The sequence below is a fragment of the Ascidia mentula genome, chromosome 9 (assembly GCF_947561715.1).
Source record: "Ascidia mentula chromosome 9, kaAscMent1.1, whole genome shotgun sequence".
NCBI lineage: Eukaryota > Metazoa > Chordata > Ascidiacea > Phlebobranchia > Ascidiidae > Ascidia > Ascidia mentula.
Genome location: NC_138574.1, coordinates 1,544,527 through 1,569,915, shown reverse-complemented (window position 1 = coordinate 1,569,915; position 25,389 = coordinate 1,544,527). Strand labels below are relative to the sequence as shown.

General features: G+C 35.1%; 1 protein-coding gene across 5 annotated transcripts in view; it reads right to left on the bottom strand.

Annotated features, from left to right (window-relative positions):
- Positions 1 to 474: 474 nt before the first annotated feature.
- LOC145912981 (cubilin-like) overlaps positions 475 to 25,389 on the bottom strand; it is a 33,517-nt gene continuing 8,602 nt past the window's right edge. The window contains exons 19-98 of one of the 5 annotated variants that reach the window (XM_083000464.1): positions 25,204 to 25,344; positions 24,825 to 25,040; positions 24,700 to 24,744; positions 24,445 to 24,626; positions 24,188 to 24,362; positions 24,046 to 24,114; positions 23,358 to 23,501; positions 23,064 to 23,282; positions 22,939 to 22,983; positions 22,684 to 22,865; positions 22,427 to 22,601; positions 22,284 to 22,352; positions 21,575 to 21,718; positions 21,281 to 21,499; positions 21,156 to 21,200; positions 20,901 to 21,082; positions 20,644 to 20,818; positions 20,501 to 20,569; positions 19,792 to 19,935; positions 19,498 to 19,716; positions 19,383 to 19,427; positions 19,145 to 19,326; positions 18,896 to 19,076; positions 18,772 to 18,828; positions 18,469 to 18,650; positions 17,825 to 18,005; positions 17,558 to 17,617; positions 17,232 to 17,270; positions 16,804 to 16,953; positions 16,228 to 16,431; positions 15,907 to 15,969; positions 15,596 to 15,777; positions 15,369 to 15,531; positions 15,025 to 15,057; positions 14,496 to 14,564; positions 14,177 to 14,358; positions 13,946 to 14,111; positions 13,372 to 13,404; positions 13,269 to 13,304; positions 13,031 to 13,212; positions 12,695 to 12,854; positions 12,590 to 12,634; positions 12,420 to 12,458; positions 11,990 to 12,139; positions 11,413 to 11,616; positions 11,138 to 11,200; positions 10,827 to 11,008; positions 10,600 to 10,762; positions 10,252 to 10,284; positions 9,595 to 9,627; positions 9,492 to 9,527; positions 9,254 to 9,435; positions 8,917 to 9,076; positions 8,812 to 8,856; positions 8,164 to 8,363; positions 7,946 to 8,093; positions 7,504 to 7,721; positions 7,248 to 7,395; positions 7,117 to 7,146; positions 6,653 to 6,834; positions 6,120 to 6,264; positions 5,974 to 6,054; positions 5,628 to 5,821; positions 5,355 to 5,511; positions 5,099 to 5,295; positions 4,760 to 4,907; positions 4,644 to 4,700; positions 4,438 to 4,476; positions 4,242 to 4,374; positions 4,065 to 4,176; positions 3,768 to 4,006; positions 2,796 to 2,965; positions 2,695 to 2,730; positions 2,569 to 2,610; positions 2,129 to 2,297; positions 1,639 to 1,711; positions 1,434 to 1,579; positions 1,266 to 1,374; positions 955 to 1,060; positions 475 to 694 (exon numbers count right to left, since the gene is read on the bottom strand). In XM_083000464.1, coding sequence (XP_082856590.1) covers positions 663 to 694; positions 955 to 1,060; positions 1,266 to 1,374; positions 1,434 to 1,579; positions 1,639 to 1,711; positions 2,129 to 2,297; positions 2,569 to 2,610; positions 2,695 to 2,730; positions 2,796 to 2,965; positions 3,768 to 4,006; positions 4,065 to 4,176; positions 4,242 to 4,374; positions 4,438 to 4,476; positions 4,644 to 4,700; positions 4,760 to 4,907; positions 5,099 to 5,295; positions 5,355 to 5,511; positions 5,628 to 5,821; positions 5,974 to 6,054; positions 6,120 to 6,264; positions 6,653 to 6,834; positions 7,117 to 7,146; positions 7,248 to 7,395; positions 7,504 to 7,721; positions 7,946 to 8,093; positions 8,164 to 8,363; positions 8,812 to 8,856; positions 8,917 to 9,076; positions 9,254 to 9,435; positions 9,492 to 9,527; positions 9,595 to 9,627; positions 10,252 to 10,284; positions 10,600 to 10,762; positions 10,827 to 11,008; positions 11,138 to 11,200; positions 11,413 to 11,616; positions 11,990 to 12,139; positions 12,420 to 12,458; positions 12,590 to 12,634; positions 12,695 to 12,854; positions 13,031 to 13,212; positions 13,269 to 13,304; positions 13,372 to 13,404; positions 13,946 to 14,111; positions 14,177 to 14,358; positions 14,496 to 14,564; positions 15,025 to 15,057; positions 15,369 to 15,531; positions 15,596 to 15,777; positions 15,907 to 15,969; positions 16,228 to 16,431; positions 16,804 to 16,953; positions 17,232 to 17,270; positions 17,558 to 17,617; positions 17,825 to 18,005; positions 18,469 to 18,650; positions 18,772 to 18,828; positions 18,896 to 19,076; positions 19,145 to 19,326; positions 19,383 to 19,427; positions 19,498 to 19,716; positions 19,792 to 19,935; positions 20,501 to 20,569; positions 20,644 to 20,818; positions 20,901 to 21,082; positions 21,156 to 21,200; positions 21,281 to 21,499; positions 21,575 to 21,718; positions 22,284 to 22,352; positions 22,427 to 22,601; positions 22,684 to 22,865; positions 22,939 to 22,983; positions 23,064 to 23,282; positions 23,358 to 23,501; positions 24,046 to 24,114; positions 24,188 to 24,362; positions 24,445 to 24,626; positions 24,700 to 24,744; positions 24,825 to 25,040; positions 25,204 to 25,344 — 10,055 coding nt within the window. In that variant the 3' untranslated portion in view covers positions 475 to 662. The remainder of the gene's footprint in view (positions 695 to 954; positions 1,061 to 1,265; positions 1,375 to 1,433; positions 1,580 to 1,638; positions 1,712 to 2,128; positions 2,298 to 2,568; positions 2,611 to 2,694; positions 2,731 to 2,795; positions 2,966 to 3,767; positions 4,007 to 4,064; positions 4,177 to 4,241; positions 4,375 to 4,437; positions 4,477 to 4,643; positions 4,701 to 4,759; positions 4,908 to 5,098; positions 5,296 to 5,354; positions 5,512 to 5,627; positions 5,822 to 5,973; positions 6,055 to 6,119; positions 6,265 to 6,652; positions 6,835 to 7,116; positions 7,147 to 7,247; positions 7,396 to 7,503; positions 7,722 to 7,945; positions 8,094 to 8,163; positions 8,364 to 8,811; positions 8,857 to 8,916; positions 9,077 to 9,253; positions 9,436 to 9,491; positions 9,528 to 9,594; positions 9,628 to 10,251; positions 10,285 to 10,599; positions 10,763 to 10,826; positions 11,009 to 11,137; positions 11,201 to 11,412; positions 11,617 to 11,989; positions 12,140 to 12,419; positions 12,459 to 12,589; positions 12,635 to 12,694; positions 12,855 to 13,030; positions 13,213 to 13,268; positions 13,305 to 13,371; positions 13,405 to 13,945; positions 14,112 to 14,176; positions 14,359 to 14,495; positions 14,565 to 15,024; positions 15,058 to 15,368; positions 15,532 to 15,595; positions 15,778 to 15,906; positions 15,970 to 16,227; positions 16,432 to 16,803; positions 16,954 to 17,231; positions 17,271 to 17,557; positions 17,618 to 17,824; positions 18,006 to 18,468; positions 18,651 to 18,771; positions 18,829 to 18,895; positions 19,077 to 19,144; positions 19,327 to 19,382; positions 19,428 to 19,497; positions 19,717 to 19,791; positions 19,936 to 20,500; positions 20,570 to 20,643; positions 20,819 to 20,900; positions 21,083 to 21,155; positions 21,201 to 21,280; positions 21,500 to 21,574; positions 21,719 to 22,283; positions 22,353 to 22,426; positions 22,602 to 22,683; positions 22,866 to 22,938; positions 22,984 to 23,063; positions 23,283 to 23,357; positions 23,502 to 24,045; positions 24,115 to 24,187; positions 24,363 to 24,444; positions 24,627 to 24,699; positions 24,745 to 24,824; positions 25,041 to 25,203; positions 25,345 to 25,389) is intronic. The other 4 variants (XM_083000465.1, XM_083000466.1, XM_083000468.1 and 1 more) reach the window with 4 other exon arrangements.

Below are 25,389 nucleotides of genomic sequence, written 5' to 3'. Positions count from 1 at the left end.
TTAGATAGTTAAAGTAATCTAAGTAACTTACTGAGCGACAGCGTTCTCCGCCAAAAAGTAAGTTTTTCACGATATTTTATTTGATATTGTTTGTATTAAATTACAGTGTAACCTTTTGCTTTGTTGTTGTATTAGTTTTTTCAGTGCAAATTCTTATGTTGGTAGCATTTCAACATAATACCAACAATTCAAAGCTCATAGTATATTGTTTTTACTAGCAAATGTGCATGGTAAAACTGTTCTGCAGCTGTGAAGTTGACTGGTTATTTATAACTTTCTTCTGTTCATATTTCCTTCTGCCAATTCCTTGCAATTAACAGCCAAAATTTTAAGGATAGTTGGTATATATTTCGGAGCTAGTGAGTTTAATTTTTTATAGCTCTGTAACTTAGAAATGAGACATTAAAGATGGAGTTGTGAAGACTGACAAGAGCAATCTAAATGTCTGTTTCTGTCACTTTTTTACCCAACTGGTAATGATATGAAACTTTATTTGATGCCACCTCAAAGAAGTTGTTATGTCACAACACATACATACCACAGATCAGAACGATATGAAAATAGTTGTTGAAGCAATAGTAGAAGTTGGTTATATGGTAGTAATGGTAAATAATTAGTACTAAAGCTGGTCTTTATTGGTATGTGGTCTGTATTCATTGTTGTTATGGTGCACTTCCAGAACCGTCAGTACCATCTGAAATTGGTTTAACATGTTAGTGAGAATTAGGAGTTATACAGCTACACAAAATTTTTTTTTTAGCGCTGTTACCACATTTTATTTGTCACGTCATTTGCTGCACCTGATGAAGCTCGATCAAGCTCGCGAAAGCTCGTGCTAATAAAGTTGTTACTAGTCCGTCTCTTACAAAACCAGTGCACCAGCAAACATTATTGAATAGTTCAGTTTTTTTTCACAGTCCAACAAATATGTGACTAGTAAAATTGTTATTTCACCTGATAAGATGTTATGCAATGCATCTCTGACCACTGGCACTTGTTCTTGAAGGGATAGGAAATCTCGTACATGGTAAGTACGATCCCATGCCCCTCCTGATATAATCTGTTTAAAACACAAGCAAGCAACATTACCCACCTAACGTTGGGTTTTAGCAAACAAAATAATACTAAAACATATTTATTCTCCACAGTTTAATTGAAAAAGGTTATGCAAGATTTTGCATGTGCCCCAGGTTGATTGGATCAACCACCATATCTGTGGCAATTTTATTTTGTACATAGTTACACAGAACCCCACATGTATTTACCTCAATTTCGGCACTGTTAGTATTTGAACCCACACCAACTGCAAAGAAGCTGACGCCAACATTTTTAGCTGCATCAACCACGGCTTGCAACATTTGACTATCACTGGCACTGAAATTTGAAAAAGTTAGTGTGCAGTTTCTTGATCAACTTACTTGTTAATAACCTACCTTCCATCAGTGATGACAAATATAACTTTCTTTGTGCAATTATTGTTGAAATTGCCAGAAGACTGCAGGTCAACTTGTACAGCTTTCCGAATGGCAGCTGCTGTGTAAGTTGTAAAACGTTGGTGTTGAATTTTGTTTATTGCCGCCTGGAAAAAAATGTGAATTAGGAACAAAGTTGTAGAAGATTATAAGAAAAATTACTTACATTGAACTTAGAATGGGAGTTAAATTGGCCAAGCATAATTTCTGTTGTAATGTAGCGTTGTTGGTCCATTGTTCTTTTTTGAAAGCATATGTGAGAAAAATATTGTTAACAAGATAACAAGTACCAACACTGTAATGTTAGTGGTATTTCTTGACACGCAAAATTACCGTGATATAAATACATTTGAAAAAACAAATATCGCATTGATGTTGCTGCCTCGTTGTAAGGAACTGACCTTCTGCCACAAATAAACAGATTTTGTTTTATACAGACAATTCACATTTAACCCATATGATGTCTTGCGATATTACAGAAGAAGTGTCAGTAAAATAAAGTTTACGATTATTTGTGCCAAAAGGTCAGTTCCATAAAATTTTTAAATCATATTTTTGATTATGTAATTATATAACTCCCTGATTGGCATAATTTTTTTGTAATATTTTATTGAAAGGTACATTGAAAGTGTGAGCATTTGAAATGTTGATAATACCTGTGTTCGTAGTAGTGAGAATATTGGATAACTCCAACATTGTTATGGCGCAAGTCCATGGTTCCCACAACACTCTTCACAAAGTTTACCATTAGCACAAAGTCTGGTGAACTGATCGAGTGCGATCCGTCCATCAGAAACATCAAGTCCATGTTATAGGAATTACAACCTAAAACATTGGAATTTATATAGAAAAGTTGTGTGAATTTAAACATAGCCCACCAACATTTCAACCCAAACCCATTACGAGCAATGGTAAAAAACATCAATATACAATTTAGGCTGAACAGAAGAACTAGACTTTAGAAGCATGAAATTTGAATGCAACAACAGCTTGAAACACACACTTCCGTGCGAATACTGACCACATTGGATGTTGTGGGTTGCCATAAAAACATGCATCAACATAAACATCATAATGATACTAATGAAATACTAACCCATTGCATCAGTTGTTGCAAATGTTGCTGGCCCACCGATTGCTGAAATGAAAAAATTGTTAGACATGATACTAAAAAACTTAGACATGATACTAAAAACTGTAATAATGACCAGCAATCACTTACTTGGTAACACAGGCATCCGACGAATAGAGTCCAGAGCTAAAACAATTTTAAAAATAAGTATTATTTACTCTAAAACATTTGGCCTGTGAAAAAAAACGTACCAAGGCATTTTGGAAGATCTGAACTCTCCCTGATCAATTTAGGAATTAAATCGAACATCTTCTGTATTTTCACATAGAATGTTCCAAGTATTGATCCAGAAGAAAACATATTAAAATTACACAAGCCATCGTACATTCTTGCCATTATGTCCATCATAGATTGGTATGCACTGGTGAAAAACAGATACACTTGTAGAAGTTGTTATTCGAGGCATGGGCGTATCCAGGGGGGGGGGGTCCGAGGGGTCCGGACCCCCCCCTTTTTGTGAAATATTTTGGTCTTTTTTGATAACTAAACAAACGCCACTGTATTTTTTGTCAAAATCCGCGTGAAAACCAGAAATTTTCTTTGACGTTGACCTAAAAACCGCATCGTGTTGCATTCGCCATTGTTTCCAAACAGGGAGCATTGTTACCGAACACTTGGCATTGTTACCAAACATGTTGCATTGTTACGAAACAAGTGTCATTTTTCGTCAGTTCACGGACGAAACGTCGTCTTTCAGTGGCCACGTTGTAATGACAAGCGGTTTATTTGCGTGATAGTCAATTAGTTTAGTTGTTAAACTTTCCATAGCGCTACACAATTGCGCAAGCCAGAAAGCCACCGTTTATGTGACGATTGGCGCGAACACCGGCGTTCGCGATTCTCGCCCACAATAGTTTATACTTAGTTTGTACTTGAAAATCGGGGAATTCCCTAAACAAATTTGGACCCCCCCCTTTAAAAATTCCTGGATACGCCCCTGATTCGAGGTATTTCTGTCAGTTAAACATTATTTGCACAGCTGAGAAGCTTGAATAGATTTTTCTTAGCATGGTGTTGTCCTACTTAGTATTGCTGATCAAAAAGTATAAAAATATTCATATATACTGCCCAAAAACACATTTGAGAATCGTCGACACAATTTGGCATTTTTGGGTGTGTTCTGTTATGTATTGTCAGTTAGTTAGAAATGAAACTGTAAATACCGGCAAAATTCAAAATCCGTTTTTGCTGCAGCTATATTGGGAAGTTCTAAAAACATTTCTTGCAAGGATTGTGAAAGCTTCTGTGTGTTACACACAGATTGTGGCATCATCTGTAGACTTTGAAGAGAGGCAGTAACATTTGCTGTTATTTCATCTAAATATGTCATGTCAGAGGCACAGAAAAGGTCGTATGTTGGGGATAACACGCTTGTCGAATTGATAATGCTTGATGCAAGGCTCTGTCACACAAAATACATTAGTTCTGCCTTGTTATCTCCAGACTATGAAGGAAATTACCTCTGCTGAGATTGAAACCGGACCTAAACCAAAAGAAATAACTGGCTTTGTGCCTGTTGAGCATCGTAGAATAGCTTCTTTCACACAGTGGTTATAATAGTTCATGTTGGTTCTTGTGGTAAAAAAATGTAAGTTTTTTTTCTATTTATTATATTATTCATCTAAAATAATGCAGACCTGCACTTGCTAATGTCTGCATATGGGTAGTCATTAAACAACAGTGTGGAGCAAATCCAAGTTTTCTGGTAATATTCTTTAAATGAACAGCCAGGCATGAAATCAAGGTCATCAGTCTCGCTTCCCATTGTCCCTACAAAAAAGGATATTTTATTGGTCTGGAGAAAGTTGTTGCTCATGAATGGAGAGTGCTTACTACTAGTTGGTGTGGTGGAGCTTCGAATTGTAGTTGCAGCTGAAAACACAATAATATACCTAAATAGCTAGCTGATTTTTTTATTTAACATATTGTTGGATGCTTTTAAAGTTTTGAAATATAAGGCCATATTTTGTGCATTTTCCAAGTGCGTTTTTCTGTTGGCTAATAAAAATGTAATACAACTCAAAAAATTTAATTTTTACTAGTTGTTGGTCGGGTTGTTGTTGATGGTTGAACTGCTCCAGTGGTGTAAAATAAAACTGCATGAAAAAAATAAATGTATTGGGTTGCCTTAAATTAAAAGTGATTTGGGCCATACCAATTCTGTATCGAACAACAAAGCCTTTTCTATTTATTGTGTTGTCAGATTCAAACCTCAACTTGACTTTGCCGGTTTGGGATTCAAATGTAACAGGACTTTTAACAGACACAGACAGAGGGTTTTCCGATGGGTTTTCATCAGATATCTGATAGATTTAAGAGCAATTTGTTTATATTTTTGAACAACTTTTTCAGACTTGTATGTGGTAGTCCAACCAAAAAACCATCCAAAAATTACCAAAAGACTTGTCACATACATATATATTATCATAGCTTTATGCATGGCAACACAAGGACGACGATTAGGAATAAAAGTAATAAGCAAACAAACGTTGACCTGTAGTGTGTCACAACAAGTTTCCACACTAATTTCTGTAACTTGAACCACAATTTGGGAATTAGATGGACCAGTTATCACCCATTCACACTTCGATCGGCTCGGATAATTAGAAGGGTATTGAGGTGAGTAAAGATGTTGCCACTCTTCGGTGGCTTCTGAGGTGAAACCACATGTGTTCCGGGATATGTTACCTGCTGTAAAGTAAAGTTCTGTGTAACAATAAATGTTATGAAGTTGAAATATTTGCAAATACCTGCAACGGCACGTGCTGAGCCAGTAAATCCAGTTTTTGTAACCGATTTATCAGAGGAGAAGTTAATAGTGAGGCGATTAGTTGTAGATCTGTATCGAGTTTCAGTAGATTGTGTTGAAGTGTTTGCAATCAGTCTCTCACTCGCGCCATCAAGAATCTGAAACAGTGACATTAATGAACATTTCTAAATTCTTACCTGTAGTTGTTGTATAGAATTATGTACACTTTTTCTATGGAGATACTCCCCCTTCCCTTTTTCAACTTTACACTTACTTCAAGAAAATCACAACATGTTTCCAAATTTAATTCTGCCACAGTGAACTCAATTTGTTGATCATTTGGTGCCAAAAGTGTCCATGAACATCTTGAATTGACCGGATAATTGAATGGATAATTTGGTGAGTTGATTGTAACTGGTTCATTGCCAATGAAGCCGTAAAAATTGCAAGGGAGAACGCCAATTGCAACTGCAAAAAATCTTGTTTTTTGAGGCTTTCATCATTTTATTTTAGTTGTTAAATGATTCCGGGAATTACTCCACTCTAGCTCAATGATCAAAAAGATTTATAGAATAGTAATAAATATCTTGAGATTTAAGTGTTTATACAAAGTGGCATACCTGCATGAGTGGTTTCAGTTGCTACTGTGGTTGGTGATACTTGTGTGGTTGGTGAAACTTGTGTTGTTTGTGCGATTTCAACTGCATTCAAATATCAGTTGAATGGACACCTGATCTGTCTCTACATTATTGCGAAAACAACTTACTCAAATAAAAAGAGGCATCAAAGCCTTTTCTTTGAACACTGCCATCACTTTTGAATAGTAATCCGATGGAGGTGGCGTTAATATCAACTACAGTGCCATCATTTGATCCTGCAAGTCGACGAACTTCATTTCCATCCACTGAAAACTGTGTTAATGTGAAGGTACTTATGGTTAAACTTGCAGTTAATGGGTGGGCAACCTTTCGGCTTGTGGGTAGAAATTATCAAATATTTGATAGGCAGGCTAATGGTACATGAGCGTTTACACTATAGTCAGGTTATGAACTAACATATTTGCCGAAATTAACGGTTTATTACTGTAACTGAAAGGAAAAAAATGTGCAACAATGTTACATTGAATTACAGTACAAACAACTTTCCTAAGTGACTAATTTATATCAACCCATGGCGGGCCTAGTTGAAAGACCCAACAGGCTAGCTTTGGTCTGATTAAGCTGATGCTTTAGAAGCCAAAGCTTTAAAGATAAGCAAGGAAAAGCAAGAGAATAAGTACAAAAAACACTGCAAACTCACTGATAAATAATCACAGCAGGATTCTGTAGAAAATGTGGAAAAGTTGAATCGTACTGCATAACCTTCCCTACCAGTAACTGTCCAACTGCAATTCTCATTAGATGGATAATAATCTGGCCAATTACGAGAAGAAAAGGTTTTCCGGGTTGTTTCCGCTTGTGCAACATCGTCACACCTTTGCACTGTCAATAAACCATATGTTTAAGGCTGATATACAAGTTTTGCGGCCAAAGATGTTCGTTTGACATAACTGACATGTGTATTATAACAACCGCAGACTATTTTTGACGTTTAACATGTTCTGAAACTCTGAAACATTAGGTCAACATTACCATAACTTGCATGCTTGAACTAGTATATGATTCGAAAGAAGAAATGATGTGTTTTTGTAAGAAACTTTTGTAAGTTTTGTCAAACCCCTATTTACCACCATTGAGTTAAAGATTTAATTGAAAATTACTTACAAGTCTTTGTTGTGTCATTGGTTGTGGAAACTGAAACAAAACACAAAAATTAGATTGTTTCACATTTTAACATGTTCAGAAAGTTGTCACCGACTTATTTAAAGTTTACAAGAAAATAAGCAGCACATTACCAAGTTTGAAGTATGCATAGAATCCTTTCTTATTGACACTTCCATCAGAATGAAATCGCAAAATGAGACTACTCTCGTCAAACACAAGTAGTCCACTAAAAGTGATATCGCCCTTCAAACTTCGCAGTTGATGCCGACTGTTGGAAATCTGAAAATCGTTTTTTTTCGTATTTGCTGCTTGCAGAGTTGATGCATTGCAGTTTTAAATTTTTTATCATCCGTAATGTTTTGTGTTCTTGAAAGTCACAGGACTTACTGAAAGATAGTCGCAGCAAGATTCTGTGTTGAACCATGTGAAGTTGAACTGTATTGAATATCCAGTATCTCCATTGATTGTCCATGTACAGTCCAACCGATTTGGGTAATCATCTGGCCATGAAGGTGATGCTATCACCTTTTCAGAGGTTGTTGCTTGTGTTGTACTTCCACATGATTGCACATCAGGGGCTGGAGAGGTGGCTGGCAAATCGCGGACTGAAAAAATATGTTTTTTATTCATGCAATTTGCAGTCCTTAATATGACATTCCTTTTTGTATTTGACATCAGTTGTAACGCTGTGTGACACAAATGAAGATAATTGATTGAATTTCTTTAAACATGAGAGATTTTGACTTTATAAATGTTGTCTGTTTTTATGCAGTTTTGAATTTTTTTTAGGTGTTTTTAACAGTTTTTATTAAAGCCATAGCTGTCCAACCGAAGGTGTAAGCCAATCTGAATCCTTTTTCCTGAGATCCAAGGTCAGAAGTGAATCGAAGTGTGACCTGAGATGACCTTGAGCGATATTGCGTTCCGCTTGGAATTAAACCACTCCACACATTTGTTTGTTGGTTGTTCTCCAAAAACTTTAACATTGAATCATTTTATGCATTGCACATTGCATAATACAATACAACTTTGCAAAATGAAACTCACAAATAGCTTGTCACAACATGATTCCGTTTGGAATTCAACAGCTTCAATGTTTAAGTATGTCCCATTTGGAGCATTGATGGTAAAAATACACAAGGATTTCGGGTTGTAAGGGTTGGGATAATTTTGCGACTGCAGGTACTGCACTTCCTCTGTGTACGTTCCGAAACTGTACGTTCCGCCACAATTTGGTTTGTCTGGAACTAAATGTTCGAGTAAATCTTAAGTATCAGTTTGGTGGTGAATTTATGCTAAAGGATTTAAAATGTACACAGGTTGTTGTTGTGTGACCAATGAAAGCAATGGCTCCTAATCGGGGTGCCACAAGCCTTTTTTATGTTTACCTTGGCCATTTTTCACCATGCGGTTTACTGGTAGTGCAATACAATACGAAAGGCGCATTTTTTTGATAATATTAGACCCATATAAAGAATCATTTAGAAAGGCTGATTGCTGCATTTGTGATTGGTCGCACATTGGCTTGCCACTATTGGGTGCCATAATATCTTTGTGAATTCCGCAAAGCGGTCGCGAGCCAAAAAAGATTGGAAACCACTGAGCTTCAGCAACCAAATATGTCGCTTAAGCAGTACGAGTTTTAAACTTAAATGAAGAATTTTTAATGTACAAACTAGTGACATTGTTACTAACCTGCAGCTGAAGTTGGAGTTTGGAATGTAGTGGTTTCATCAGGCACTGAAATACAAGTCTTGTTAGTTTTCGCTCATTTGACTGTAACCAACATCTTTCGCTTACCTAACTCATAGCTCCCTGCATAACCACTTCTCTGCAGGGATGAATCTGATGTAAATGTTACGAACAGATGTCTGTCAGTTGATACAAATGTTTGATTTGCGGAAATTGGTCCACTTATCCTTCCAAGTGTTCTTCCTGCAATTGAACGCCCATCGAATACCTTGAAACAGATAGTTACATCTTAAAGAATGAAGGATCATCCACATTTATAAGCGGGATTAAGTGTTGCACTGTGCCTCAATAAGCTAAATATAGTTGGATTTGTGACAGTTAGCAATTGTCAAATAACAATAATATTACACTTTTACCAAATAAAAATTGCAATTTTATTCACTACCTGCATACGATCGCAACAACTTTCAGAATCCCCGCTGTATATTGTCAACTTCACTTGATACCCACGTGGTGGTGCACGGAGTGTCCACTCACACCTCAGGTTATTCCTATAAGATGTTGGATATCCCTGAGTTTGCAAGGGTAAGGGATATAATGAAGCATCACTGTTAAATCCACAAACATCTAAAAATATAGTTTCATTAGTGGCTACCAGATAAATGCATTTCATAAAAATTTACCTGGGGTTGTGGTCAATCTTTCTGTTGGTGTGGCAACTAAAAATAGAAATTGTTAAAAATTTTTATAGACATCTACTTTTACATGTGCAATATGTTAACTTACCAACTGTTGAATCTGTGGTTTCTGTGTCGGGGACTGAAATGAGATATTAGATTTTGTTAGTTGCTAGATCATTTTTAACCTACTTATGGTACAGTCAGTCCAACAGATGTGGAATACAACTATCTACATTTATGCAATTGCATAAAAAACAATACTGAAATCATCAACTCGATCGTCAAGAATCAATTGCAATAAGCTTTAAGGCAAAACTTGTGATCATTACATGCAAATTTATCTATCTACATATATAAGCAAATGAACCAATAATGTTCACAGTGAGCTTGAAACAGTGGCCACTGTTTTGACCTAATATGTACATTCCACATGGCTTGGTGACTTATGACAATCTTGCCAGCAAAATAGAGGATGATGGTGACTGTATAGTTACTGCCATATCAAAGTCTTTCCCTGTCTATTTAGCCAGAAAATTATCACCAATCACCTAGCTGCAATGATGAAATCTATTAGGTTGAAACAGTGGCTCTGTCTACAGCTTACTTTATATTCTGCATAGTTGCACAAAAATGTTTTAGGTTAATTTATACCACACTAATTGACCTGAAGAAATTATATACCTGCTGTAGCAAAAGCATAACAATGGGTAAAAATGTCAGACAGACAGCTACTAAAATTCAAAGCACAACACTTTTAACATACCGTCCGGTGAAAATGTGGTTCCTGTGTCAGCAACTGCAATGAGACAATCAATTTATTGCTTCCTGGATTAATAACTATCCATGGTAAATTTTATGCAACAGATGTGACATATCAATTATAATTTTGTGTTGTTCTGTTTGTACATGTTTAAGGTATGTTTGGTTAGATATTCCTGTTTATGGAATTGAAAAAAGGCAATGGCTTTAGTTTTTTGACCAACAAACAAAAAATAAAATGTGGTGTTTTGTATCACAATAAACCTAATTCCAAACTGTCTACCATAGTCCAACAAATATGTCTTGGTCAATTAGTGTTACATTAAAGGACACATGCATATAAATGATGTACCTGCTGTAGCAAATACTGTAAATCCCTGGTAACTTAAACTACTGTCACTTCTGAAATCCAAAACGATGAAACGTTGTTTCGAAAATTCTATGCGTGGAGTTAAAGTTCCTCTCATGTCTGCAATCACATCTGCCCTGCTGGATACAATTCTTCCATCTAAGAGCTAAAATATACAGGTTGCTGGAAATGAATTGTGGCCTAAGTGAAGAATGAAGATGGTTGCTTACTCTCAGTTGATCGCAACAAGATTCTGTTTCAAAGACAATGAAGTTGAGTTGAATCTTGTAACCATACGGTGCCGTGAGCAGCAACTGACAGTTCCGATTATTTCCATAGCTTTGTGGGTAATTGGGTGAAGTTATTGTGACCACATTATTTGGCACAAGCCCAAGCTCACTTCTGCTGCAAACTGAATAAAAAATTATAGAAGCTTATTAATAAGAGTCATTTGTTAAAAACCTTCAATAGCCAGTTTTTACATTTACTGTTGATATGAGTTGCGAAATATTATTTTATTAAATATATGTTTTTTATGTACCTGAAATTGGATCTGATTGTGCAGTTTTAGCGGCGGTGGTTTCTGGAGCCAGACTAGGTTGTACTTTACAATGCAAAACAAGTAATACTATATTCAGGACCATATATTTATGAAATTTTTCAAATTGATGCACAATTTAAATTAAAAAATACACCAAACTTATAAAATAAAATCCAAGCGAACATTATTTCTCAAAAAAGAGAAAAAGTGCCTGCTACAATATGCTATATTCTAAATCAAAATGATACACCCGCAAAATTATCTATGAAAATTACCTGTAGCTACTTCCTCTGGCGAAGTGGTTCCCCCACCAGTGACATCGTTGCACAGTGACGTGTTGCAACAAGTGGCAGTGCAATTGTCCAAGTTAAGTCCCAAGGTTCCAGGAATACCAAGAGCAGAAACAAATGTGGAGCAAGTTGATTCCTGACACGATGATGTTGGTATGCATGCCCCCATGATGAATGAGGCAGGAACATCTGCATTTTAAACCCCCAAGATATTACAAATATTAAAGAAACATGTTTTCATGTGGTATGGTTGCCATATGCCAGGATTTCTTGCCAACATGTCCACGATTTAGGGTGTTTAAATCTGCACTAGGAAGAAAAATGGTAAATAGTGCTTTAATTCTACAAAATTTACAAAATAACACAAGGCTTGCACTGTTTTTGAAAATAATCTGTTAATTCCCCATTTCATTATGCATTTTGTATATTAGCAAAACATTTTTTCCACAATCAAGTAATGCGTTTGGACCTAAACATTAGTCAAGGTGACCTGACACAATTGTGCCAGAGATTGTCTCTTAAAAGGTATTATGGTAACCTTGGCATAGAGGACTTAATTCACCTTCAGGAAGTCCAATTGACATGGTTGCTTTAGCACTGAGCAGCAGACAACTGCCATCAAAACAGTTGGTAGACATTCGTTGGTTTACAATCACTCTTCCCATTGATTCAACTCTTTGTATTGACCAGCACCTTAGGCCGCTTTGACTATCTGTAATCGTATTTGAAGTTGTTAAAACGTTTCGTTTCAATTGTTCAAAACTTCCCAAGCAAAAGAAACGTTTGTAGATGATTAATCTTACCAGTTTAAGTTTCTATTGTTAGACTCCATTCTAGTTCTACGGCTGACAAAGGTTTGGTAATAAGTTTTTTTAACAGCTTTTGTACAACACCATTTTTTTTTGTTGTCTTATAAAGTCACTTAAAACAGTATATATGTATTTAGCCTACTTACACATCATCAGTATCACTTATTCAAATAGAAGTCTTACCAGTTGTTTGTGTTGAATCCTCCACTGTGGTTTCAGCAACTAAAACCAAGTTAAACTAATTAACCCAACTTGTCTTCAACTTATAAAGCTTGCTTTAATTCTGGGGTTGTTTACTTCTCCAAATTAATGATATTGATCCATTAACTAACATTTTATTCAATCTTACTAACCTGCAGCTGAAGTTGGAGTTTGGAATGTAGTTGTTTCATCAGGGACTGAAACACATGTCTTGTTAGTTTTCGCTTATTTGACTGTAACCAACATCTTTCGCTTACCTAACACATAGCTCCCTGCATAGCCAGTTCCCTGCACGGATGAATCCGATGTAAATGTTACGAACAGATGTCTGTCAGTTGATACAAATGTTTGATTTGCAGAAATTTGTCCACTTATCCTTCCAAGTGTTCTTCCTGCATTCGTATGACCATCGAATACCTTGAAAAAGAGATATTTACATCTTAAAGAATGAAAGATCATCCACCTTCATAAGCGGGATTTAGTGTTGAACAATGAACAAAGCTAAACGTAGCTGGATTTGTGACAGTTAGCAATTGTCAAATGACAATGATATTACTCTTTTAGCAAATAAAAATTGCAATTTTATACACTACCTGTATACGATCGCAACAACTTTCAGAATCCCCGCTATATATTGTCAACTTCACTTGATACCCACGTGGTGGTGCACGGAGTGTCCACTCACACCTCAGGTTATTCCTATAAGATGTTGGATATCCCTGGGTTCGCAAGGGTAAGGGATATATTGAAGCATCAGTGTTAAATCCACAAACATCTAAAAATATAGTTTCATTAGTGGCTACCAGATAAATGCATTTCATAAAAATTTACCTGGGGTTGTGGTCAATCTTTCTGTTTGTGTGGCAACTAAAAATAGAAATTGTTAAAAATTTTTATAGACATCTACTTTTACAAGTGCAATATGTTAACCTACCATCTGTTGAATCTGTGGTTCCTATGTCGGGGACTGAAATGAGATATTATATTTTGTTAGTAGATCATTTTTAACCTACTTATGGTACAGTCAGTCCAACAGATGTGGAATACAACTATCTACATTTATGCAAAAATGCATAAAAAACAATACTGAAATCATCAACTCGATCGTCAAGAATCAATTGCAATAAACTTTAATGCAAAACTTGTGATCATTACATGCAAATTTATCTATCTACATATATAAGCAAATGAGCCAATAATGTTCACAGTGAGCTTGAAACAGTGGCCACTGTTTCGACCTAATATGTACATTCCACATGGCTTGGTGACTTACGACGATCTTGCCAGCAAAATAGAGGATGTTGGTGACTGTATAGTTACTGCCATATCAAAGTCTTTTTCTGTCTATTTAGCCAGAAAATTATTACCAATCACCTAGCTGCAATGATGAAATGTATTAGATTGAAACAGTGGCTCTGTCTACAGCTCACTTTATATTCTGCATAGTTGCACAAAAATGTTTTAGTTTAATTAATACCACACTAATTGACCTGAAGAAATTACTATACCTGCTGTAGCAAAAGCAGTAAATCCTTTGTAACTTAAGCCACTGTCACTTTTGAAGTCCAACAGGATATAGAATTCTTTCGACAACACTATGCGGGGCGTTCCAATACTCCCTTTCAGTTCTGCAATGGGAACTCCCACGCTGGATGCCCTCCGGTTATTATAAAGCTAAAAAGAATAACTGATTATTCTGCAAGTAAAGTATGGTTCAAATGCATGTTGGAAATGCTTACTTTAAGCTTATCACAACAATATTCAGTGTAAAAGTCGGTGATGTTGAGTTGAATCTTGTAACCGAACGGAGCCATGAGCACTAACTGACAGTTAAGATTATTCCCATAGGTTTGTGGGTAATTGGGTGAAGTTATAGTACGGACATAGTTTGGAAAAAGCATAAGTTCTCCTCCGCTACAAACTGAACAAAAAATATAAAAATGTTACTGACGCGTAATATTAACACAAGTCATATTTAAAAAATATGTTATCCCCAGTTGTACTTACTGTGTTTATGTTTGGAAACAACATTTTATTGATGGTTTTTTTATATTGTACCTGAAATTGGATCTGACTGTGCAGTTGTGACGTCAGCAGCTGTCGTTTCTGGTACATGACTTGGTTGTACTTTGCAATGCAAAAAATACAAAATTAAGATTGTATTCAGAACAATACATTTAACATGAAATGCACATGATTGAAGTAAAAAATATGTGTAATTTTTTTAAAGGAAAGTTATAAATCTTGGAGAGTACAATATCATTGTAATGTTATATTCTGATTAAAAAGTCAGAAATAACATCTGGTAAACATGTCTAGTGTTTGGAGTGAACTTTTTTTTAATCTTATAACTAAATTTGTTGTCACTCTGGAAGTAGCAAAATTAAACACCCTAATGTAACACTTCCCTGCTGCATAAAGACTGCACATATAACGAAAAATACTTGAGAAAAGTTGTTTACGTTTGAGGAAATAATAACATTTAATAGGAAAATGTATTATTTAGGGTTTGACAGTATTCATAACAATGGGTAAAAATGTCAGACAGACAGCTACTAAAATTCAAAGCACAACACTTTTAACATACCGTCCGGTGAAAATGTGGTTCCTGTGTCAGCAACTGCAATGAGACAATCAATTTATTGCTTCCTGGATTAGTAACTATCCATGGTAAATTTTATGCAACAGATGTGACATATCAATTATAATTTTGTGTTGTTCTGTTTGTACATGATTAAGGTTTAATTTCATATTCCTGTTTATGGAATTGAAAAAAAGCAATGGCTTTAGTTTTTTGACCAACAAACAAAAAATGAAATGTGGTGTTTTGTATCACAATAAACCTAATTCCAAACTATCTACCATAGTCCAACAAATATGTCTTGGTCAATTGGTGTTACATTAAAGGACACATGCATATAAATGATGTACCTGCTGTAGCAAATACTGTAAATCCCTGGTAACTTAAACTACTGTCACTTCTGAAATCCAAAACGATGAAACGTTGTTTCGAAAATTCTATGCGTGGAGTTAAAGTTCCTCTCATGTCTGCAATCACATCTGCCCTGCTGGATACAATTCTTCCATCTAAGAGCTAAAATATACAGGTTGCTGGAAATGAATTGTGGCCTAAGTGAAGAATAAAGATGATTGCTTACTCTCAGTTGATCGCAACAAGATTCTGTTTCAAAGACAATGAAGTTGAGTTGAATCTTGTAACCATACGGTGCCGTGAGCAGCAACTGACAGTTCCGATTATTTCCATAGCTTTGTGGGTAATTGGGTGAAGTTATTGTGACCACATTATTTGGCACAAGCCCAAGCTCACTTCTGCTGCAAACTGAATAAAAAATTATAGAAGCTTATTAATAAGAGTCATTTGTTAAAAACCTTCAATAGCCAGTTTTTACATTTACTGTTGATATGAGTTGCGAAATATTATTTTATTAAATATATGTTTTTTATGTACCTGAAATTGGATCTGATGGTGCAGTTTTAGCGGTGGTGGTTTCTGGAGCCAGACTAGCTTGTACTTCACAATGCAAAACAAGTAATACTATATTCAGGACCATATATTTATGAAATTTTTCAAATTGATGCACAATTTAAATTAAAAAATTCACCAAACTTATAAAATAAAATCCAAACGAACATTATTTCTCAAAAAAGAGTTTGTTAAATGTATACCAATCAAAAAAATATACCCCCCCTTTAAAAAAAGGGTACCTGCTACAATATGCTATATTCTAAATCAAAATGATACACCTGCAAAATTATCTATGAAAATTACCTGTAGCTACTTCCTCTGGCGAAGTGGTTCCCCCACCAGTGACATCGTTGCACAGTGACGTGTTGCAACAAGTGGCAGTGCAATTGTCCAAGTTAAGTCCCAAGGTTCCAGGAATACCAAGAGCAGAAACAAATGTGGAGCAAGTTGATTCCTGACACGATGATGTTGGTATGCATGCCCCCATGATGAATGAGGCAGGAACATCTGCATTTTAAACCCCCAAGATATTACAAATATTAAAGAAACATGTTTTCATGTGGTATGGTTGCCATATGTCACGATTTCTTGCCAACATGTTCATGATTTAGGGTGTTTAAATCTGCACTAGGAAAAAAAATGGAAAAAGGTGCTTTAATTCTACAAAATTACAAAATAAACCAAGGCTCGCAACGTTTTTGAAAAACATCTGTTAATTCCCCACTTCAGTATACATCTTGTAGATTAGCAAAGCATATTCTCCACAATTAAGTGATGTGTTTGGACCTAAACATTGGTCAAGGTGACCTGACATAATTGTGCCAGAGATTGTATCCTAAAAAGTATTATGGTAACCTTGGCATAGAGGACTTAATTCACCTTCAGGAAGTCCAATTGACATGGTTGCTTTAGCACTGAGCAGCAGACAACTGCCATCAAAACAGTTGGTAGACATTCGTTGGTTTACAATCACTCTTCCCATTGATTCAACTCTTTGTATTGACCAGCACCTTAGGCCGCTTTGACTACCTGTAATCGTATTTGAAGTTGTTAAAACGTTTCGTTTTAATTGTTCAAAACTTCCCAAGCAAAAGAAACGTTTGTAGATGATTAATCTTACCAGTTTAAGTTTCTATTGTTAGACTCCATTCTAGTTCTACGGCTGACAAAGGTTTGGTAATAAGTTTTTTTAACAGCTTTTGTACATAACCATTTTTTTGTTGTCTTATAAGGTCACTTAAAACAGTATATATGTATTTAGCCTACTTACACATCATCAGTATCACTTATTCAAATAGAAGTCTTACCAGTTGTTTGTGTTGAATCCTCCACTGTGGTTTCAGCAACTAAAACCAAGTTAAACTAATTAACCCAACTTGTCTTCAACTTATAAAGCTTGCTTTAAATCTGGGGTTGTTTACTTCTCCAAATTAATGATATTGATCCATTAACTAACATTTTATTCAATCTTTGGAAGGTCTGGCACACCCAACATATTACAAATAAAATATTTACACTTTGTTCAATTATTATATTGTTTGAATGGAGAAACGTATCATATGGACTTTAACACATTTCAGTTTTTGAATATAAAGGTAACATTTATAACAGTAGCAACATTGCTAGGTTATACCTGATACAAATGGTGGTTGTTGTGTTGGAAAACTCGTTGATTCAGATTGATTTGCTCTCACTTTAACAAGAGCAAAACTTTATTTTGGCATTGTACTGGTTTGCTTTGTTCGTTTAAACTCTAATTAACGCTATAGTCACTTATTTGTACATCCAAGTAATTGAACACAGCTTTCTTGATTGACTTTTTACAACTAATTAGATGAATTTTAGTTCCTCGTCTGATACTTTAATATCATTGTCAGTTAAAGTCAAAATACATATTTACCTGCTGAAACTCTGAAGATGAAACCTTGATATACCACTGAACTGTCACTTCTGAATCTGACTGCAAGTTGGTTACTTCTTGAATATTTGTAGAGGGCTGTTGAATTTGTTGTTACTTGTGGACCTTTTATCTCATCTATTACCTTCCGTGGATTTATTCTTCTTTCACCAGAATCATACAACTTGGAAAAATTATTGGTAGATGTTTAATACAATAAGTCAGCTCTTGCCTAAATTTTACAAAGTACACTGTTTACATTAACTGCCAATCCAACAGTATTTCGAAGCAAACTTGAGTGTAATTTTAATTTGTAATGCAGTGGAATGTAATAAATATTTTTTTCATCCATTGATAATTGAGAAATGTAGATTTAGTGTGATTGTGTTTTGTCCAATTTGGGACTTAACATGAAATAACTTCCAACTAATTGTGAACAAATGAAAGTTGAAGTCCAAGTCAAGATTCAAATTAAATATTTTAACATGTATTAGTAACGAATTACTGTTATAAGAACACTTTTGATATAATAATTGAATTTAATAACATCATGTATTTACCTAAAGTAAAAGTAGTCGAATTCCGTGCCCCAGTTATATACCTTTTACAAAGTTAATACTGTTGTAATGTTTTTGGATTATACTTACGTAAAGTACGTCACAACATGATTCTGTGTGGAAATAATCAAACTGCAGCTCTAAAATATATCCTGGTGCTGTTCTGAACACTGACCAGCAAACATTACTGCTGGAATAACTGTTTGGATAGTTTGGTGACTTGACAGTGACTGGTGTCCCAGGAGAAATGGTCACCTCCTCCGTTTGGCAAACTAGAATCAAACAATTGTTAGGAATGTTGCACAAACATCAAATAAAACAACTAATAATCATTACATTTTACAAAAGAACATTCTAAAAACGAATAATCCCAATCTAAAAAATGGAAAATACCTGATATTGATCCCGGTTGCACTGTAGTCATCGAAGGGGTAATTATTTCATATTGGCCTGGTTTTCAAAAGATAAAGGTAGGTTACTGATATTGCTATAGTTTAAATGTCGCAAAAGTACCCACCTGCTGACACTACAACTTCGAACCCTTTTAGCTGGACTGAGCTATCACTTTTAAATCTAACAGATACTGTGTTGTTTCTTGAATACTTCGTCAGAACTGGTTGACCATCAGATACTAATAGTCCGTTAAGTTTTTCAATAAGTTTTTGGTCATTATCTCTTTTGACACTGGAATCGTACATCTGGAAGCAACCAACAATTTTAACTGTCCTTTGGCAAAAGTTATTTTGATTAAGACTAACATACTCACATAAAAATCATCGTACTTAGCTTCAGTACGGAAATACTGGAAGTCAAATCTAAGATTGTAACCAGGAGTTGTTGTGATGGTGATCCAACAATCTGTGTTTGCTGAGTAGAGACTTGGAAAGTTGTCCGACTTAATTGTGACTAGATTTCCAGGAGCGATTGTTATGTCCACATTATCACACACTATTAAAAAAAAGAAATTGAAAGTGTTTTCTTTTAGGACTACTTTATCGTCATACTTTCGTATTGTGTTCCAGTTTGTGTTGTTCCGATAATACCTGAATCTGCACAGAATTGAGAAATGAAAGTCCAATATTCACGTTAAAGTATTCATAATTTCCAAAAAAATCTTGCCTGTTGTTGTTTCCACTGGTGATGTTACATATTGTGGGGTGCTTTCCCCTGTAAGGTCATTACATAAGTATGTGTCACAGCAAGTTATGTTGCAATTGTTAATGGTTAATCCCAAGGTAGTTGTGGCTGCTCCAAGGGTGGATGTCAATGCAGAACAACTATCTTGTTGGCATAGTGTTGCGGGGGCACACATTCCTATCTTAATAGTAGAAGAAACATCTAAAAATATGAATGTTGTTTGAGTGGTTTTTGTACAAGTGGTGATGTGAACTTATAGATGTTTCTTTCAATTACCCCCAACTATTCCTGTTGACATGGTTGCATTGGCAGTAAGTAATAAACACCTTTCTCCAAAACAATCAAGTCCGCGTTGGTTAACAACTTCTCTGCCCAATGCCGTCACTATTTGCATTGTCCTACAAGGCAAACCACCAGCACCTGTTCAACAAATTTAACTTTTATTAAAGTAATTAGTTTTTCGATAATAACTATTCAATCAGTATTTAAAAGTTAACTGTAATGAAGTGTAGGCATATCAGGTCCAATCACAGTTTTTAACATAAGGTCACTGAAAAAATTTGACTTGAGCTTTTTACATTGCAAAATTGAAACTAAGAAATGTTTGATAAAATGGTGTGCAATAAATTAAACCTAATCAGTAATTTTTTTGTAAAATGTTCAATGGACTGTCATCAGCAAAATATGTCAAAAATAGTGATTTTGAAAAACAATTGCACCTGTGCTATGCATTCGTGTAATGTCAACAATAACTTATTATCCATGCAGAATTAACTGTTTAGAATTAACAAAAATTCGGACCAAGATAAAAACATTGGGCAACTTCTATTTTCAGCAACAAAAAGTTTGAAAATATTGATGTTCAAAGGTTTTTAATAATAATGTGCAAGATTTTACTCGTGAGCCCTTTAAACAATCTGGAACTGTTTTAATACAATACTTACACTAATTGCACGAAGGAATGGTTTCTAGTGAAGAAACTTACCTGGAGTTGAGGTTTGTTGGTCAGGGTAAGAATCAGTTGCGTTTACTGCCCTGGTTTCATTGACTTGAACTTGAAAAATAGACAAAAAGTTAATTGTGATACAAACAGGAACAGTGTGTTTGCAACATGGAAAATATTCTTACCAGCTGATACAACAATTGAAAATCCTGACCGTGTTATGGAACTATCACTTCTAAATCTCAAAGCAAGTTGGTTGCTTCTTGAAAATTTATTTGATATTCCATTTGTTGAATAATCACCTTTTATTTCATCAATAACTGCTCGTGCATTTACTCTTTTTTGGTCCGAATCGTACATCTAAAACACATTTTATGTAAAAACATGGTCATACTTTCCATCAAAAAAAATTGACATTATTGAACTATTGAACAATACTTACATAGAGTACATCACAACAGGTTTCCGTAACAAAATTTTCAAAATCAAGCTGAAGAACATATCCTGGTAATGTCCGGAGGACAGTCCAACAGTTAAGACTTGTTGGATAGTTAAAGGGATAATTTGGAGAATTCAGTGTGATTGTGTTGCCAGGCAATACATTTAAGTCCATTTCCTGGCAAACTTAAACATAATAATTTGATTAAATATTTTATTTTAGAAGTACCATTGGATTTTGGTAGTAAATAAATAATACCACTGTAAGTTGCAGCAGGATTTTGAGTCCCAGAAACACCTGAGTCTGCAAACAAGATGTTGTGTTTTTGTATATAGGATTATGTATGTAGGAGGTACTTCTGTGTACATTTACTGCATTTTTACCTGTAGTTACTTCCACTGGAGATGTAGCAGATTGTGGTGTGCTTTCCCCTGTGAGGTCATTACATAAGTATGTGTCACAGCAAGTTATGTTGCAATTGTTAATAGTTAATCCCAAGGTAGTGGTGGCTGCTCCAAGGGTAGATGTCAATGCAGAACAACTATCTTGTTGGCATAGTGTTGCGGGGGCACACATTCCTATCTTAATAGTAGAAGAAACATCTAAAAATATGAATGTTGTTTGAGTGGTTTTTGTACAAGTGGTGATGTGAACTTATAGATGTTTCTTTCAATTACCCCCAACTATTCCTGTTGACATGGTTGCATTGGCAGTAAGTAATAAACACCTTTCTCCAAAACAATCAAGTCCGCGTTGGTTAACAACTTCTCTGCCCAATGCCGTCACTATTTGCATTGTCCTACAAGGCAAACCACCAGCACCTGTTCAACAAATTTAACTTTTATTAAAGTAATTAGTTTTTCGATAATAACTATTCAATCAGTATTTAAAAGTTAACTGTAATGAAGTGTAGGCATATCAGGTCCAATCACAGTTTTTAACATAAGGTCACTGAAAAAATTTGACTTGAGCTTTTTACATTGCAAAATTGAAACTAAGAAATGTTTGATAAAATGGTGTGCAATAAATTAAACCTAATCAGTAATTTTTTTGTAAAATGTTCAATGGACTGTCATCAGCAAAATATGTCAAAAATAGTGATTTTGAAAAACAATTGCACCTGTGCTATGCATTCGTGTAATGTCAACAATAACTTATTATCCATGCAGAATTAACTGTTTAGAATTAACAAAAATTCGGACCAAGATAAAAACATTGGGCAACTTCTATTTTCAGCAACAAAAAGTTTGAAAATATTGATGTTCAAAGGTTTTTAATAATAATGTGCAAGATTTTACTCGTGAGCCCTTTAAACAATCTGGAACTGTTTTAATACAATACTTACACTAATTGCACGAAGGAATGGTTTCTAGTGAAGAAACTTACCTGGAGTTGAGGTTTGTTGGTCAGGGTAAGAATCAGTTGCGTTTACTGCCCTGGTTTCATTGACTTGAACTTGAAAAATAGACAAAAAGTTAATTGTGATACAAACAGGAACAGTGTGTTTGCAACATGGAAAATATTCTTACCAGCTGATACAACAATTGAAAATCCTGACCGTGTTATGGAACTATCACTTCTAAATCTCAAAGCAAGTTGGTTGCTTCTTGAAAATTTATTTGATATTCCATTTGTTGAATAATCACCTTTTATTTCATCAATAACTGCTCGTGCATTTACTCTTTTTTGGTCCGAATCGTACATCTAAAACACATTTTATGTAAAAACATGGTCATACTTTCCATCAGAGAAAATTGACATTATTGAACTATTGAACAATACTTACATAGAGTACATCACAACAGGTTTCCGTAACAAAATTTTCAAAATCAAGCTGAAGAACATATCCTGGTAATGTCCGGAGGACAGTCCAACAGTTAAGACTTGTTGGATAGTTAAAGGGATAATTTGGAGAATTCAGTGTGATTGTGTTGCCAGGCAATACATTTAAGTCCATTTCCTGGCAAACTTAAACATAATAATTTGATTAAATATTTTATTTTAGAAGTACCATTGGATTTTGGTAGTAAATAAATAATACCACTGTAAGTTGCAGCAGGATTTTGAGTCCCAGAAACACCTGAGTCTGCAAACAAGATGTTGTGTTTTTGTATATAGGATTATGTATGTAGGAGGTACTTCTGTGTACATTTACTGCATTTTTACCTGTAGTTACTTCCACTGGAGATGTAGCAGATTGTGGTGTGCTTTCCCCTGTGAGGTCATTACATAAGTATGTGTCACAGCAAGTTATGTTGCAATTGTTAATAGTTAATCCCAAGGTAGTGGTGGCTGCTCCAAGGGTAGATGTCAATGCAGAACAACTATCTTGTTGGCATAGTGTTGCGGGGGCACACATTCCTATCTTAATAGTAGAAGAAACATCTAAAAATATGAATGTTGTTTGAGTGGTTTTTGTACAAGTGGTGATGTGAACTTATAGATGTTTCTTTCAATTACCCCCAACTATTCCTATTGACATGGTTGCATTGGCAGTAAGTAATAAACACCTTTCTCCAAAACAATCAGATCCGCGTTGGTTAACAACTTCTCTGCCCAATGCCGTCACTATTTGCATTGTCCTACAAGGCAAACCACCAGCACCTGTTCAACAAATTTCACTTTTATTAAAGTTATTAGTTTTTCGATAATAACTATTCAATCAGTATTTAAAAATTAACTGTAATGAAGTGTAGGCATATCAGGTCTAATCACAGTTTTTAACATAAGGACACAACTTTTCACATTGTGTGATTAAAACTAATAATTGTTTGATGAAATGGTGTGCAATAAATTTAACCCAAACAGTATTATTTTTGTAAAATGTTCAATGGACTGTCATCAGCAAAACATGTCAAAAATTGTAATTTAATAAAACAATTGAACCTGTGGTATGCATTTGTGTAATGTCAGCAATAACTTTATACTTGTATAGAATTAGCTGTTTAGAAGTAACGAAAATTAGGGCCAAGGTAAAAACTATGGGTAATTTTGTTTTTCAGCAACATAAAAGTTTGGAAATATTGACTTGCAAAGGTTTTTAATAATACAACATTCCATTCATGAGCTTTATTACAAATCTGGAACTGATTTAATACAATATTTGCACCAATTGCATAAAGGAGTGCTTTATAGTGAAGAACCTTACCTGGAGTTGAGGTTTGTTGGTCAGGGTAAGAATCAGTTGCGTTTACTGCCCTGGTTTCATTGACTTGAACTTAAAAGATAGACAAAAAGTTAATTGTGATACAAACAGGAGCAGTGTGTTTGTACATGGAAAATATTCTTACCAGCTGATACAACAATTGAAAATCCTGACCGTGTTATGGAACTATCACTTCTAAATCTCAAAGCAAGTCGGTTGCTTCTTGAAAATTTATTTGATATTCCATTTGTTGAATAATCACCTTTTATTTCATCAATGACTGCTCGTGCATTTACTCTTTTTTGGTCCGAATCGTACATCTAAAACACATTTTATGTAAAAACATGGTCATACTTTCCATCAGAGAAAATTGACATTATTGAACTATTGAACAATACTTACATACAGTACGTCGCAACAGGTTTCCGTAACAAAATTTTTAAAATCAAGCTGAAGAACATATCCTGGTAATGTCCGGAGGACAGTCCAACAGTTAAGACTTGTTGGATAGTTAAAGGGATAATTTGGAGAATTCAGTGTGATTGTGTTTCCAGGCAATACATTTAAGTCCATTTCCTGGCAAACTAAAACAAAGTAATTTGATTAAATATTTTATTTTAGAAGTACCATTGGATTTTGGTAGTAAATAAATATTACCACTGTAAGTTGCAGCAGGATTTGGAGTCCCAGAAACACCAGAGTCTGCAAACAAGATGTTGTGTTTTTGTATATAGGATTATGTATGTAGGAGGTACTTCTGTGTACATTTACTGCACTTTTACCTGTAGTTGCTTCCACTGGTGTTGTCGTATATGGTGATGTGCTTTCCCCACTGATATCATTGCAAAAACTTGTGTTACAGCAAGTAACAGTGCAATTGTTTATGTTTAATCCAAAAGTGGTGGCTGTACCAAGTGCTGTTGTAAATGCAGAACAACCACCCTGTTGACATGCTGATGTGGGAGCACACATTCCCATTGTTACTGATGCACCAACTTCTGCGTAACAAAATAATAAATAACCAATTATTTTGTGTCATTTTGATACCAAACCTTTGCCATTATTTTGGGCCGGTTTACAATTATTTTTGACTCAAATAGTCAACCTCTAAGATTTGCTTGGGGATATCATAATTTCTTGGGAAGACACCAAGGAGCTTACCAGTAGATCCTATTGTCATGCTTGCATTGGCAGTAAGCAACATGCAGCTGCCGACAAAACAGTCAAGGGATCCTCTTAGATTGACAACCTGCCTACCCATGGCTTCAACCTTTTGTATGTTCCAGCATTGCAGCCCTTCACCTTGGAATATATTTATTTAGTTTTGCTGTGTGGTTAACGGAAGCT